The sequence below is a fragment of the Falco punctatus genome (genome assembly GCF_963210335.1).
Source record: "Falco punctatus genome assembly, chromosome: 5".
NCBI lineage: Eukaryota > Metazoa > Chordata > Aves > Falconiformes > Falconidae > Falco > Falco punctatus.
In genome coordinates, this window is record NC_137584.1 from 72439222 (window position 1) to 72452516 (window position 13295).

The window sequence follows — 13295 nt, forward strand, 5'->3', positions numbered from 1 at the left end:
CTCTGCGAGGAGACATCTCAGAGCACCATTGCTAAGAGCTTTCCAAAAGGTGACCCAGGGAGAGAGAGACATTCTTGGAGAAGCAAGGAAGTATTTTTATTATCTATTTTTTTAATTTTATTTTTAACTGGTTTTGGAATATTTTGGAGGGGATTTTTGTTCTGTAAAATTGGGAGTTGGAATCTTATAGGAGATACGAACTGCAGAGTAAATAAATAGAGTGTGTATTTACAAGGTCATGGTGAAATTGTGTGCAGATGCAGACATTTCTCTATCTGACCCTCTCTGCAACGTATGGCCCCAGTCCTTTACCTGAGAAGACTGTAGGAATATAGAAACAATGGCCTTAGATATTGTAAGATTTATTTTTTCCCCACTGTTTCTTCCCAGTCACCAAATCCAATTTCCTGTCTGTCTTCCATGTACATTGTGCATGTGTATTTCACAGGCACAAAGAAGAGAAGAATGAGAAAGCTGGAAAGGCGAAGGTTATAAAAATAAAAATAGAAAAAGGGGGCTATGCTGGACATGTAGAACAGCTTCAAAGTGGCAAGAGCCTGGCCATTCCTTGCAAAGCAGGAGGATTTTGGAAAGGCTAGAAGCTTTAGCAGCGCAAGTTGTTTATTGACGCTGCACCCCCACCTTTTATGACCACATTTGTCCACCTAGCTCTAGGCTCTTCACTGAGACTTGCAAAAGCCTGGTTACTTCTGGGTTCCTCCATCACCAGTGGAGGAAGTATCTCAGGAAGGCACTTGCAAAAGTACATAAAGTACTTGAAAAGAAGTAGTTAAACTCGCAGTGCTCATGAAAAACCTTTGAGATTTAGGTGCCTCTCGTTTCTACCTTCCAAAAACCTGTCCTTTCAGCCCCCACAATCCCAAATCCTGGTTGAAATACTGAGTCATTTATACAAAGCCATCTGTACTGCAGACCTGGGGAGGTTTTTCACTCCCCAAATCATCTATTTGGGGCCTAAAGTTAGTTAATGGCATTGCTTTTAAAAGCGGCCGATTTCTCAGATTTACTGCTGTTTGTTGTTATTGGATTGTTTTGTATTTATTTGGTGTTAAAAATAAAAAGCATAGTAAGACTGCCAAGGAGGAAGCATATTCTGTGGTTTATAAAAGCATCTGCATGCCTATTCCACATCCGCCTCTGCACGTATATACACATTTGTAAACCATAGCTACTCCTTCAGTTTATAGCTTTGGGGAAATTAAGGCAGTGGAAGAACAGCTCTGTAATAAAAACTATTTGCTATTGCAGTTTCCACATCACATTTCATACACATTAAGCATTTCTATTCGATTGGATGTACAGACTCCAGCATCCATACCTTTGCTTTGTGTGTACGTCCCAGGCTTGAGAGAAATAGTGTCATTAACGTGATAAAAAACTGTTGCAGGAGCATTAATCCTCGTAAGAGTTTACAGCATTTGCAGTAGCTCAGCTTCTTTATCATTGCTCGAAAATAGAATACAAGAATTGGACATATTTCACCTTGTAATTAAATCTCCAGAAAGATTATTCTTAATGCACAGAGGGCATGTGATGAACTCAGCTGAGCTGGGGAGGCAGGGAGAGAGGGAACAGTGGGCCTGGTAGTCAGTCCTTGAGAGCATCCTTCTACTTGCTACCTGCACCAGCTCCCGCACTGGTCCCAGTGCTCCAGAGCCTTCATTTTGAGAATATCCTCATTTGCATTTATAATTCTAAGGGACTTCACTTGTTGCTTTAAGAAGCTGGACGCCAGGCTGCGCGTCAGTACCTGCTGCGCCCACCTCGGCTGCGCGTGGGCAGGCTGGCCGTGCCCCGGGCAGACCGCGACAGCAGGAGCTCCCGCTTGGTGAAGGCTGTGCTGGAGTGACCTAGTATTGGGAAATCCAAGGCAGTGTTGCTGCCACGGAGGACTCGCAGGGGACCTTGTGTGGTGAGCTGTTGGTTCACCACAAAGAGCTTATTTTAGAGCAAAAAACCAAGGAAAAAACCAGTTTGCCGGCACAGTGAAAGCACGCCACAAACCTGAAATTCCTCCTCTGATTTTCCTCCTCTGGAGATGTTCAGAACCCACCTGGACGCGACTCTGTGCAACCTGCTCTGGATGAACCAGCTTTAGCAGGGGGTTGGACTGGATGATCTCCAGAGATCCTTAGCACTTCATGGCCGCTTATGAACCACAACGCCATCCCCCGCTGCAGCTGCGTGGTGCTGTGCTGCTGAACCACGGGTGACCTTCCCGGCTTGGTCCCACCAAGCTTGCGGGTCGGCGTGGAGTCCAGCCCGGGAGTTCTCCCCTCCCCGCGCTGCTGCTGGAGGCCATGTGAGTGTGCGTGAGCCGAGCTGCCGCTCGCTGGTGGCAAATGGCTCTGAATGCTCAGTTCCCATCACCCAAGCAGTGGCAAGCATTAGAGTCAAGAAGACCTTGGCTGGGTGGAACCAAGTTGGAGCTAACGAGAGGATGCCCTTGAGCCAGAACCTGGAGCTGAACTAGCCAGGGAGGTTTCTCTGGCATTTACATGGTTATATGACACGGAGCCCTGCAGTAACAGGGCTGCGGATTCGCTGCCATAAAAGAATTAATCGAGCTCTGTGTTCCTCTGGCTCTGCAGGTGCGTGAGGGCAGGAAGGCGAGAGACAGAGGCATTTGCTGTCTTTGCTGAAGTGATGCAGTCCAGCCAGCCTTGCCCACCGGCGGGGAGCAGCCTCCCAACGCACTCACCCAGCACAGCCTCCTTACACAGGCGGTCAGGTTAGACACGAGGGGCTTTACAGATGTCAGGGTATTAAAGAAATATTTAAATGTGAAGAGTGAGGCAGACTGAATCGGCCACAATAGCTACTCCACGTGAGTGACTAGGGCATAACTGGGCCAAATAAACCCCGTGGAAATCTCTCAGTGCTGCTTAACTTGACAGAACTGGAGAGAACCAGTCAAGTTCTGCCTCTGACGGATGCTTTCGGGCATGTTCCTGGCTTAGTGCCTCACTTTCCCGTTAGGAGAAATAGAAATCGTACTGTCCTCCTTTGCAGGCTGCCTTGAGACTTCCAGCTGAAAGCTGCTGCGGCAGAAGCTGTATTAAAAGCACGGTGGTTTGAAGATAATTCAGGACCTGGGACTGGGTGGCAGTGCTCATTAACAGCGTTGGCAATGTACTCGAGCTCAACCATTGGTTTTTAGCTTGGTTCACTACTGGAAGGCAGCTGATGTGATGGGCTCTCACATCAAAATACTTATTAGAGGTGCAAAGCTCTGACTCCTACCGGTAACAGCCGTGCTGGTATTTTATCAGGTCATCTGGTAGCTAATGGCTTTCCAAAGGCTTTGTCACCCTCCTGGGCAAGGACAGGATGGGGAAGCAATTTTAAAGTCTCCACATTTTTCTTCAATTCATTTTGGGTGGGAAAACCTAGTGCTCCAGTCCAGCATCTGAAAACTGATTCGTTTCTTACAAACAGAAAGGTTGACCCCTGCTGGAAAAATAAACATACTAGGGAGGGATTATTTAATGAAAAATCTTAATTAAACTAGCAAAAAATAAGTGCTTGTTCATTCTGCACACAAAAATAAATAGCATTTCTTCGGGCTGGGTCAGCCCTGCCGAGGTAACCATGGCAGCCCAGGAGAGCTGTGAGTGGCGGGGGTGGATTACGATGGATGGCACCAGGGACGCGCACTGTGACGGCCAAACAACAGCAAAGGGACTTGGTTTCACTCTCTTTCTTCCAGAGAGGAAAAAAACGCAATACCTTTGGCCGCTGCGTGATGTTCGTGATGTTCGTTGTGCCGCGGCCATCCCCAGGCCCCGTGACCATGTGTGACCTGGGAGTCCCACACCCCGCGCTGCGCTTCACAGGCCTCTCCGCAGCTCCCCTAATTAAACACTAATTGTGCCAGTCGCCGCCGGGCTGCTGCGGAAGCGGCTGCGTTGCGGGGCTGCACCTTGGCCCCTGGCAAGCGATTCCATCTCAGCTGCTTCCCCTGGCTGCAGCGCTGCGCCGGAGGCCAGTGGGGAGGAAAAGGCGAACGTCGGCTCTCTGCACCTGGGGGGCTTCTGTGGAACAGCCCTGCCCGTACAGGGAGGGATGTCGGCTTCCTTCTGTCACTGCGAGCCTTAACAAAACCAGCTGAACAAAGTCATCTCCTGCTGTCCCCTCACCGTGCCCAGCGGCCGTCAGTGTCACCAGGGATCAGCCGGCCCTGAAGCCACCTGATGAGTACCCTGAGCCAGGGCCACCTCCTTGGGGGCTTGGACACGCTGAGCAGAGGGAAGCGGGAGCGAGTTGTTGGCTCCGTGCCCCACCAGCAGCTCAGCCTTTGGGAGGAGTGGGGGAGCTGGGTGCGGAAGGGGCTGCACTCAGCTGCACGTCATGGCCTGGGTGGGCTCATGGTGGGAAAGGTGAGTCAGATCAAGGGGGCCCCAGTTACCCCTCACATGTGACCCATCGCCTGGGACCCACGACACGTGAACCCGTCCCTTGAGGACCCATCACCTGGGCCCAATCATCTTGACTTGTCACTAAGGTCCTACCACTGGAAATCCACCTCCTCAGCCCCATCCTTTCGGGCACCCATCACCAAGTCTTGTGGCCCACAAGGAACAAGCCAGGTCTCACCTTATGACCTTGGGACCCCCAGCCCTGCTTGCCAGGGCATGGCATGGGGACTTACGTTCTGAGGAGGCAGCTCTGTGAGCTACAGGGGGTTCTTGCCCATGGGGACGTGGTACTTTTCCCATGAGGACACTTGGGGCCGCAGGGCACTGCCTGGGAGCTCAGGACAGCCCTGGCCAGGAGCCAGTGGCAAGTACCATGCCCTGAGCCCTTCATTAAGGCTGGAGATTGTGGGCCGCATCCTGTGTCTCTCCCATGGACAGATGCGACACCGTCAAGTGGCACCATAGCAAGCTCCTAAATCAGGAGGGATTAATTCAGGCCCGGGAGGCAGTGGCCTTCCCAAACTCCCCTTCCAGAAGTCACGGCATCGGTTTGCTGCAGGTTTACTGGCAGGGTTAAACAATGAAAGGCTCTTTGCCTTGATTACAGCAAAAAAATAAATCATTCCTCCATCTCTGGCCTATCACTGGCTGTCCCCGAGTGTCCCTCTCCCGGCCCCTGAGCATGTGGAGGGGTGACATCTGCGTGGCCAGGCGGCCGTAGGTAATTAAAGCTGCAGGAGTGAATGTGCTGGGGCAGAACATAATTCAGTGCGATGAGCCGAGCCGAGGGGTTGGCATGAACCCCCTGGGGAGGAAACCTCTGCCCGGCAGCGAGCGCCCACCGCAGCCATCACCCAAGCCACAGACACGGGTAAAACTTCGCATTGTTTTCTTGATATGTGTGGGCACTCGGTGACAGAAAGGGTGAGGGTGGCCCAGCGCGGCCCCGTGCCACCTGCTGCCTCATGGAGAACCCCAACCACATGCAAAGCCATCACAACTTGTCTTTTATTTATTTATTTATTTATTTATTTATTTATTTATTATTTTTAGTGAGAGCTTAAAATCCCTCTGCTGAGAAGGCCTGCAAGAAGAGCATGGAAAGGCTTTAAAACGAAGGCAGCAGGAGCAGGTGTTACCCCTCACCTCTTTATTCCTCTTGAAGGGAAAAGTAAAAATAAAAAATCAACCCATGTTTCGTGGCTGCCACAGTGCTGCTCCAGGACTTGCTGCGTTCTTGGGGCAGAGCTGGGCTCCAGGTGTTCCCCAGGGCTGGTGGCACTCGACCTGGAGTTGTTTAGGTTTTTTTGTTTTTGTTTTTGTTTTTGTTTTTGGCTACATTGAATTCTTTAGTGGGTTAAAATGAAGAGTGACAATTACCCTTCCCTTGCAGGCACAACACTGAGTGCTGCATAGGTCTTTATTAATTGCCTGGCTAGTAACTGCTCATTTCCCTCTGACTGCTCTTAATATTTACTATACTGAGCCTCTAAATTGCAGCGTGCTGCTGTCAGCGCAGCACACGCATTCTCGGGGTGGTTGCAGGTGCTGTGCGGCGCTGCTCACCACCGGTTCTGCTTTCCCAGTTCCTCCGTTGCCTCCCTGCAGCCCTCTGGTTGCACCGTGGGTAAAACCCTGCTTCTCCCAGGGGTTCTACGCCAAAACCAGGGCTCCTAATGCCCTTAGTAACACGCTTTAACTTTTGGTCAGTCCTCAAGCAGTCGGGCATTTGGTCTAGATGATCTCTGTAGGTCCCTTCCAACTGAAATCGGTCTCCTCCAGCTTTGTATTCCTGCTGCAGCCCCGCGCCGTTGCCCCAGGGTTAAAAGCAGGAGGCAGGGGGCGAGGCAGGTGATGGGTGACCCTCGCCGTGTGTTGGGCACCCACAGAACTGCAGGAGCCCATTGCTTTTGAGCCTGCTAACAACTCCAGAACAACTTCTTAAAACACTGGGGATAAAATCCTATTTTTCTTCCTAAAGCCTTTCACGGTCCATCGCAGGCAGGGAGCCAGAGGTATAAATCCTGCACAGCCTGCGCATCACTTCGCACCGGCCCTGCAACGCACTCTGAAAAATGATACGGACATCGAGGTTTATAATGCCCCCCCAGCACCAGCGCTCCCCTTTTCCTGCCAGCCCCGCTCCCCACAACACCACGTGCTCTTAAATTTAAAATTTAAGCCTTTTTATTTGTTAAACAGGAAAGTGATGCCAGGGTACGCGGCCTGCCCTGGCTTTTGGGTGGAAAAGCAGCCAGCTAATTAACCTGGGAGCAAGGACCTGCGACCTTGGCTTTGCATCGCTGGTGGTGTCTGGCCCTGCTGGAATGTTCTGCATTTCCAGGTGGGTAAAGAAAACCCCAGAGCCAGCAGTTTCCCTCTTCCTGCCTGTCTCAGCGTGGCTGGGGCGTAAGGCAGGGCCGTGACGGGGTGCAGGTCCTTTACCCGGGCTCCTGCAGGAGCTGGCTGCTTCTAGGGCCTTGATGGGCAGAATGGAAACACAGGGAGCGATTTCAGCGAAATTGCTTCTTATCAAGGACTGTGTCATCTGCAAGGGGAAACTGAGGGCACGTTTCAGCGTGAGTGAAGCACTCCCCCCTGCTCTCCCTCCTGGTGGAAGGGAATGACTTCCTAAGGGGATTTATTTCTTATTCCTGTCCCCAGTACCTGTTCCTCCCCCCCAAGGTATAAACCCTTATAGAGAGGAAAAAAAAAAGAAAAAGAAAAATAAAAAAAGAAGAAAACCAAACAGGAGTCACAATGCTGTGGCTCGTTTCGCCAAGGTCATGTTAGTTACAGCTGTAAAAATCATTTGCTTTTACAGATTTTTATCAGCTTCCTAAGGGCTGGAAGAGCCTCACCAGCAAATCTGCTCCAGTCGAGCCCGTGCCCGAGCTGCTGCTGGGCTCCCGGGGGGGTGGCCCCCAGGACAGCGTCCCACCGCTGCAGCCAGCTCCGGGCCTTTGGGTGAGTGTCTGTGTCCTCACGCTGCTACTGATGTCCCTGCTGCCTTCCAGCAGTATTCCGGGGAGAGACCGCAGGCATGCGGGAGGCAGGTCCTGGGCAGAGCACCCACCTCCTCCTCCCTTCCGCAACCGAAGTAATTTGGGGTTTCCCTGAAACCCATCCTAGAAATACAACCGAGCACGAACACTCCCGGTAAGGAGAAGCCTTTACTCCAAGGCAGTAGGGAAAATAAAGGGCACGTTTCCCAGGGTGACAGCAGCAAGGGCAGGTGACAAAGGTGAACAAGCGACCATGGAGGAAGCCAGCTGCTCAGGAGGAAAGGTGAAGAAAAAAGCCAGAAAGGAAGAGAGAGGAAATCCAGCAACATGCAGGAAATCCTGCGGGATTTCCAGCCCAGCGTGGGAGCCCATGGCGCAGCCAGCTCCATTCCTCCCCTCTGCTCCCCTGCACAGGTTTGAAGCTGGTGGAAATGGGGACGGGAATCACACAGATCCAGTTGGGTTTTCCACCTCAGCCTCCTGCACCTGAGAGGCACTGGGAGCATTCCCTGAGCCAGCAATGCCTGCGAGTGCCAGAGGAAATGGCTCCTACATTTCCTTCCTCCAGGATCCCAGGGCAGGGATGGTAAGGTTTGCAATTCCAGCGCCAGCTCAGCCACTGGTTTTGTTGTCTAGAACTACCCGGACAACTCTTCCTGTGGTGCTTTCAGCAACACCCTGCCCCTGCGCAGGGCAGAGGCCTCAGGGCTGCATCCTGCAAGCAGAGCTGGGCTCTGGGAAAGGTGCTTTTTGGTTGGCTGTGATGGCAATTAGTGGGCGATTGGTGATGCAGAAATTGAGGTGTTCCCAGCCTCCCCCGAATCCGCTGTCCTGGCTGGCCCCGACGGCACCGGCAGCCCTGTGGCAGCTGGGATGTGATGTGTCCTGAAGGAACACCGGGGTCCAACCGCCCCCGCAGGGCTGGGCCAGGGGCTCTCTTGGCCCAGCCACCAGCTCACCGAGGGCTGAAGCAGGGTTTAGCACCAGACGCTGCCATCCTTGAGGGGTTTCCACCATCCCAGACCAGCTCACCTGCCCCTCAGGAAACGCAGGCCTGGGGACATGCTTGTTTTTGGGGTGCCCCAGGGCCTCGGAGCAGCAGCAAGCCCCATCCTGGTCCCAACCCCCCCAGCCCCCGGCAAAGCAAACACCAAGATGCTCTCAAGTTAAACTCTCCATTTATTGAATCCTTTTACAAAAAAAACTCAACATTGTGCTCGTGTTGAAGGAGTTTCTTTTATCTCGGTTGTCGGTTTTGTGGGGCTTTTTATTTTTTTTTTTTTTTTTTTTTTTAAACCCGGTGCTCACGGAGCAGTTAGCACAACCATGGCGCAGGGGAGGGCAGGGGCCGTGCAACACGGACGGGGTACGGGGGGGTCCGTGTCACCACAGACAACGCTATTTACAGCCAACGTGAAAAAGACCTCGCTCTGCACCCGGCACCCGCCGGCGGCAACCCCGGTCCTGGGTGAAGCAGCAGAAACGTGGGAAAGGGGAGAAGGCCTTTCCCTTGGGAAAGTACAACCACCGAGAGACCATCCCGTCTCCTCAGGGCTGGGGTGGCGGAGACCGTGCGCCCCAGGCTGCTCCGTGCTGGAGCTGGGATGAACCGTACCACCTGACCTGAGCTTCGGAGTTACGCCGGGACCCCCTGAACATCACGGGAGAGCGGCGAGTAGCCAAGGTGGATGTTCCGGACGGCGGCAGAGGCTGGACCACTCTCCAGAAATGCCCCTCTCCTCTCCACTGGCAGAGGAAAGGAGATATCCTGGGATATCTCAGGAGCAGAAAGCTGGGGCGTGAATCACAAGCCTGTACGCCGGAGGGGTTTTGGTGGCTATGTGGGAAGATGTGGCAATGAGCCAGAGCAGCAGAGGACTGGGAAGGACAGCACCAGCCCCACGGGTGAGGGAGAAGACGCTCTCACTAGCATTTCATTTCTTTATGGCACTGCATCCCTCCTAACGCTGCTGCTGCCCAGCACGTCCCCCCCCGAGCAGCTGCCACCTGTGACTCACGGTACCCCATTACCCTGTCACCCCCAAATCCTTCCCCTCTGGAGGGTCTCAGCAAGGAGGAAACCATCCCATGCCGTGCACAGAGACCCCACCATGCAGCCTCTCCCCACTCAGCCACGACGCTCTGAGCCTGACCCCTGGCTACCACAGCACCGGGGATCCTCCAAAAGCCCCACTGTGGGCAAGAGGCAAGAGTGTGTTAAGAGCCTGGGAGGACGAACAGTTTGGATTCCCACCACGGATCTCTCCACCTCTACCAGCCTTGAACTGAAACGCACCAACGGAAAGGAGAAACCCCCAGCTCTGGGCTTGCCAGCAGCTCGGCAAACCCCGAGCCCCCACGACGCAAACAGCAATCCAAACGCTCCACATCACATCCCCGATTTCCAAACTCCCTGTATTACAGTCTCTCACCAGAATAACAACATTTCCCTTAAGATTTTTGAAAATAAGTAGCTGAGAAGTGTATCTCTATTTATATAAAGTGCAATCCACACCTGCAGCGCTCCTTAATCCCGTTTGACTCCTGCCATGCAGGCAGAGGGCTGGGAGAGGTGGAGCTGCCTCCACTCTTGGCTGACACCGGGACCACGCTGTACGTGAGCGGCTGCGTCGCTGCTAAGGAACCACCTATTAACAAGAGGAGAATGGAAGCCAGCGGCAGAGGAGATCAGGCCCCTCGGGGATGCTGAAGCTGGTGCAGCTGCTGTTTCCATTCTGAGCAGGGGCAGGGAACATCCTTCCAGGTGTGTTGGGGCCTTGCAGGAGTCTCCGATCCCATTTTCAAGGAGACTGTGAGCCTTCACATGCTCTTTTTTGAGCACGTGATGTTACAAGAAAAAGAGAGTGGAAAGAAAAAAAAAAAAACCCACAGAGGAAAAAAATCTGTATTTTGCTGCAGTCTGTAGTGCTGGTGAAGGCACGAGCCATCAGCTCTGCTGGGATGGGCTGCCCCTTCCTTTCCCCTTACCAAGGAGCAAGTGTTGGTGACCCCCAACCATGGGGTGACATGAAAAACTGGCTGAAACGTGGTTGGAGAGGCCACCTCACCCCCCAAAAGGGTGCAGCTACAGGAGAGGAGCTCGGACAGGGCTGACCTTGGGAGGGAGCCTAGGAGCTGCTGATGGACCATCCGTTCCTGCTCCTGCTTTGGGACGCACCAGAGACACGACCAGGTGGGAACATCCTTCTGCTGCAGGGTGCTGTGGTGCTGAGCTGACACCTGCCACAGTGGAAGTCAGGCCAGGAAAACTGGGAATGTTGGGGTGAATCACACGCGTTTCACCTTCCTGTCTACCCAGCTGCTCTTAAACATCTGGGATGCACTGGGGGAGAACATCACCACACAGGAGGGGGCAAGCTGTGTCCTTCCCTCCTCTTAGGGGCTGGGGTTGGAGCAGAACGGAGCAGGAGTAGGGTGCGGAGGTTGGGTGACCACACGGACGTAACAGCATTTTGCTTTGGTGGGAGCGAAACCAGCTCCGAAAACAGCCCCGTGAACGAGATCCCAGCAGCGTCTCCCAGTTCACACGAGGGAAAGCTCTCGGTGGGATTAACCTTCCCTCGCAGCCCAAAGCCAGGGCACAAGCGTGGCCAGGGTGGGAGCTTAAGGCAGTTACGCTGAGGCCCATGGGCAAAGCTGCCGCGGCCGAGGCAGAGCGGGGACTCCAGCCTGTGGCGCAGCCCCGGCACGCGCAGGCTGGGCTGGTGTTTCGCTGGGGCTCTGCGTGGCTGCGCACAGGTTAAGGGTTAGCGTCTTCTTCCTCCACCCTGCAAAATGCAAAGCGGTCTCCAGAGAAGGCCCCGACACCCCGATGCCCATGGCGGCGGCACTGGGAGCTGAACCGCTGCCTGCTCACCCGGCAGGGACCAGGCACCACGTGCAGCCGGCTCTCGGCAGACTGCACTCACGCCTGGACGCGGCTGGGAGAGAGGTTTATTTTATCAGCAAAGGCTCGTGTAGCTGATCTTGGGGTGCTACTGGAGCAGCCCTCCAGGGCCAGTGAATGAGGGCAGGAGGAAAAGAGCCAAAGCTCTTGTGAAAAGGCCAGGCCAGACTCGACTCTCTGCAGCAGCCGTTGTTGCAGCCGCTGTAGAAAACTGTGGGCCCCAGCAGCCTGCTGGAACGTGTGAGCCAGGGGCACTGCCAGCCCCTGCTGTGCTGCAGCTGCATCATCCCTCAGCCCCAGACGCGCTCCCCGTCTTCAGAGGGTTAGCAGCGGCGGCGGTGTGCCGTGCGAGCGGAGCAGGACACCGAGAACGAGACAGCAGCAACCGAACTTCCCCGGGGCTGTAGCACGGGACCTGGTGCAGCGCTAGGAGCCAGGGAAGGACCCTCCGGAGCCAACCTCTTCCCTGCTCGCCCCTCTCCAAGGGCAGGGCTCCGGGGGTGAGCAGAGCAGGGCAAAGAGCTCGTCACCAGCCGACACCTTCAAGTCCTCGGTAGCAGCCACAGGGCAAGACGAGCCAGGACATGGTGTGCAGGAGGGGAGATGGGCTGCCCCTCGCAAGGAAGGATGGGGACAACGGTGGTGACCGGAGCTGCGTTGATGCTGGGGATAACCTCTCTGCAGTCAAACACCTCCAACCTGACCTTGCTACAGTCCCCCTCGAGTGGGCAGACAGGTCCAGAGGGGAAAAGGGCTGAGGGGGGGAGAAGAAAAAAGGGGGGGAAAAAAAAAGCCTCACACGGCAAATCTAAAACACTTTCATTTTAAATAACAATAATTATAATTAAAAAGAATGGTTTCCCTTGGCTAGGGAAGGGGCAGAGCCACTAGCCACTGTGCCATTCCTCAGTGTACGATCCTAGGGAGCGTCTTTACAGAAGCTGTGAGATCCTGTTCCCTGTCGCTTGGTCGAGTCACCGTGGGGAGAGCGGGAGAGGAGGGGGAAACGTGCCCGTCCGAACCCAGGACGTCCCTTTAGCTCCGTGGGAGGCCAGAGTCAAAGCAAAAGGTGTTTTGCACTCGCAGCCCCATCCAAAAGCCACCCTCCGCCCTCACCCGCCGCCAGCCAAGGTTCGGGGGGCCGAGGGTGCCCGGCTGCCTCACACTGCTAGATGAACTTGAAGCATTTTGTCTTGTCGTGGGGCAGGCGGGTCTTGAAGAGGACCGAGTCCACACGGAACTGGGTGTACAGGAGGGGCATGTACCCGTACACCTTGACAAAGAAGTTGATGCACTTGTGTCGCTCGTGGAAGTGAGAGTCGTCGTGTGAAAGCGCCTGGGGGCACCCAGGGCAGCGGAAAGTCCAGCGAGAAGTCACCTGCAATGAGATGGACAGAGTCACTGCCACGCTGCCCACACCACCCCGGCCGGGGGGACACCCAGGCTGCGCCCAGGGCGGGGAGACCTGGCCCGATGTCCTGCCTGACATGTGGCAAACGGGGCACGAGTCTGGCCGTGCTCTCCCCCGCTGCCAGGTGTCCCTTGGAAGGTGTCCAGGCAAGGAAGGACATCATCCACACCAGCTCTGTCAGAGCAGAGACTTCAAGGGGGACACGATCATCTACTAACAGTTACTTTTTTCTGGTTTAATGTTTAAGAAGCTGTTTTGGGGTGGGGTGGGGGTGGGGGTGTGGAAATTCCTTGAGAAAGGAGCTCCTTTCCTTTCACAGACAGAACCATAGAATGGTTTAGGTGGGAAGGGACCTTAAAGACCATCTAGTCCCACACCCCTGCCACAGGCAAGGACCCCTCCCCCCAGCCCAGGCTGCCCCCAGCCCCGTCCAGCCTGGCCTTGAGCACTGCCAGGGATGGGGCACCCACAGCTGCTCTGGGCAGCCTGGGCCAGCGCCTCGCCGCCCTCACAGGGAAGAATTTCTTCCTCAT

The 13295-nt window shown here is 54.5% G+C and overlaps 2 protein-coding genes across 17 annotated transcripts in view; one reads left to right on the plus strand and one right to left on the minus strand.

Annotated features, from left to right (window-relative positions):
- The window catches only part of INTS9 (integrator complex subunit 9), a gene marked incomplete at its 3' end in the record, with an annotated part of 183873 nt that overhangs the window by 70612 nt on the left and 99966 nt on the right, over positions 1–13295 (plus strand). The gene's annotated exons all lie outside the window — the stretch shown is intronic.
- Positions 12154–13295, minus strand: part of EXTL3 (exostosin like glycosyltransferase 3) — a 130948-nt gene continuing 129806 nt past the window's right edge. For all 16 annotated transcript variants that reach the window (XM_080388406.1, XM_080388404.1, XM_080388415.1 and 13 more), the window contains one exon: positions 12154–12729. In XM_080388406.1, the coding sequence (XP_080244532.1) occupies positions 12520–12729 (210 nt within the window). In that variant the 3' untranslated portion in view covers positions 12154–12519. The remainder of the gene's footprint in view (positions 12730–13295) is intronic.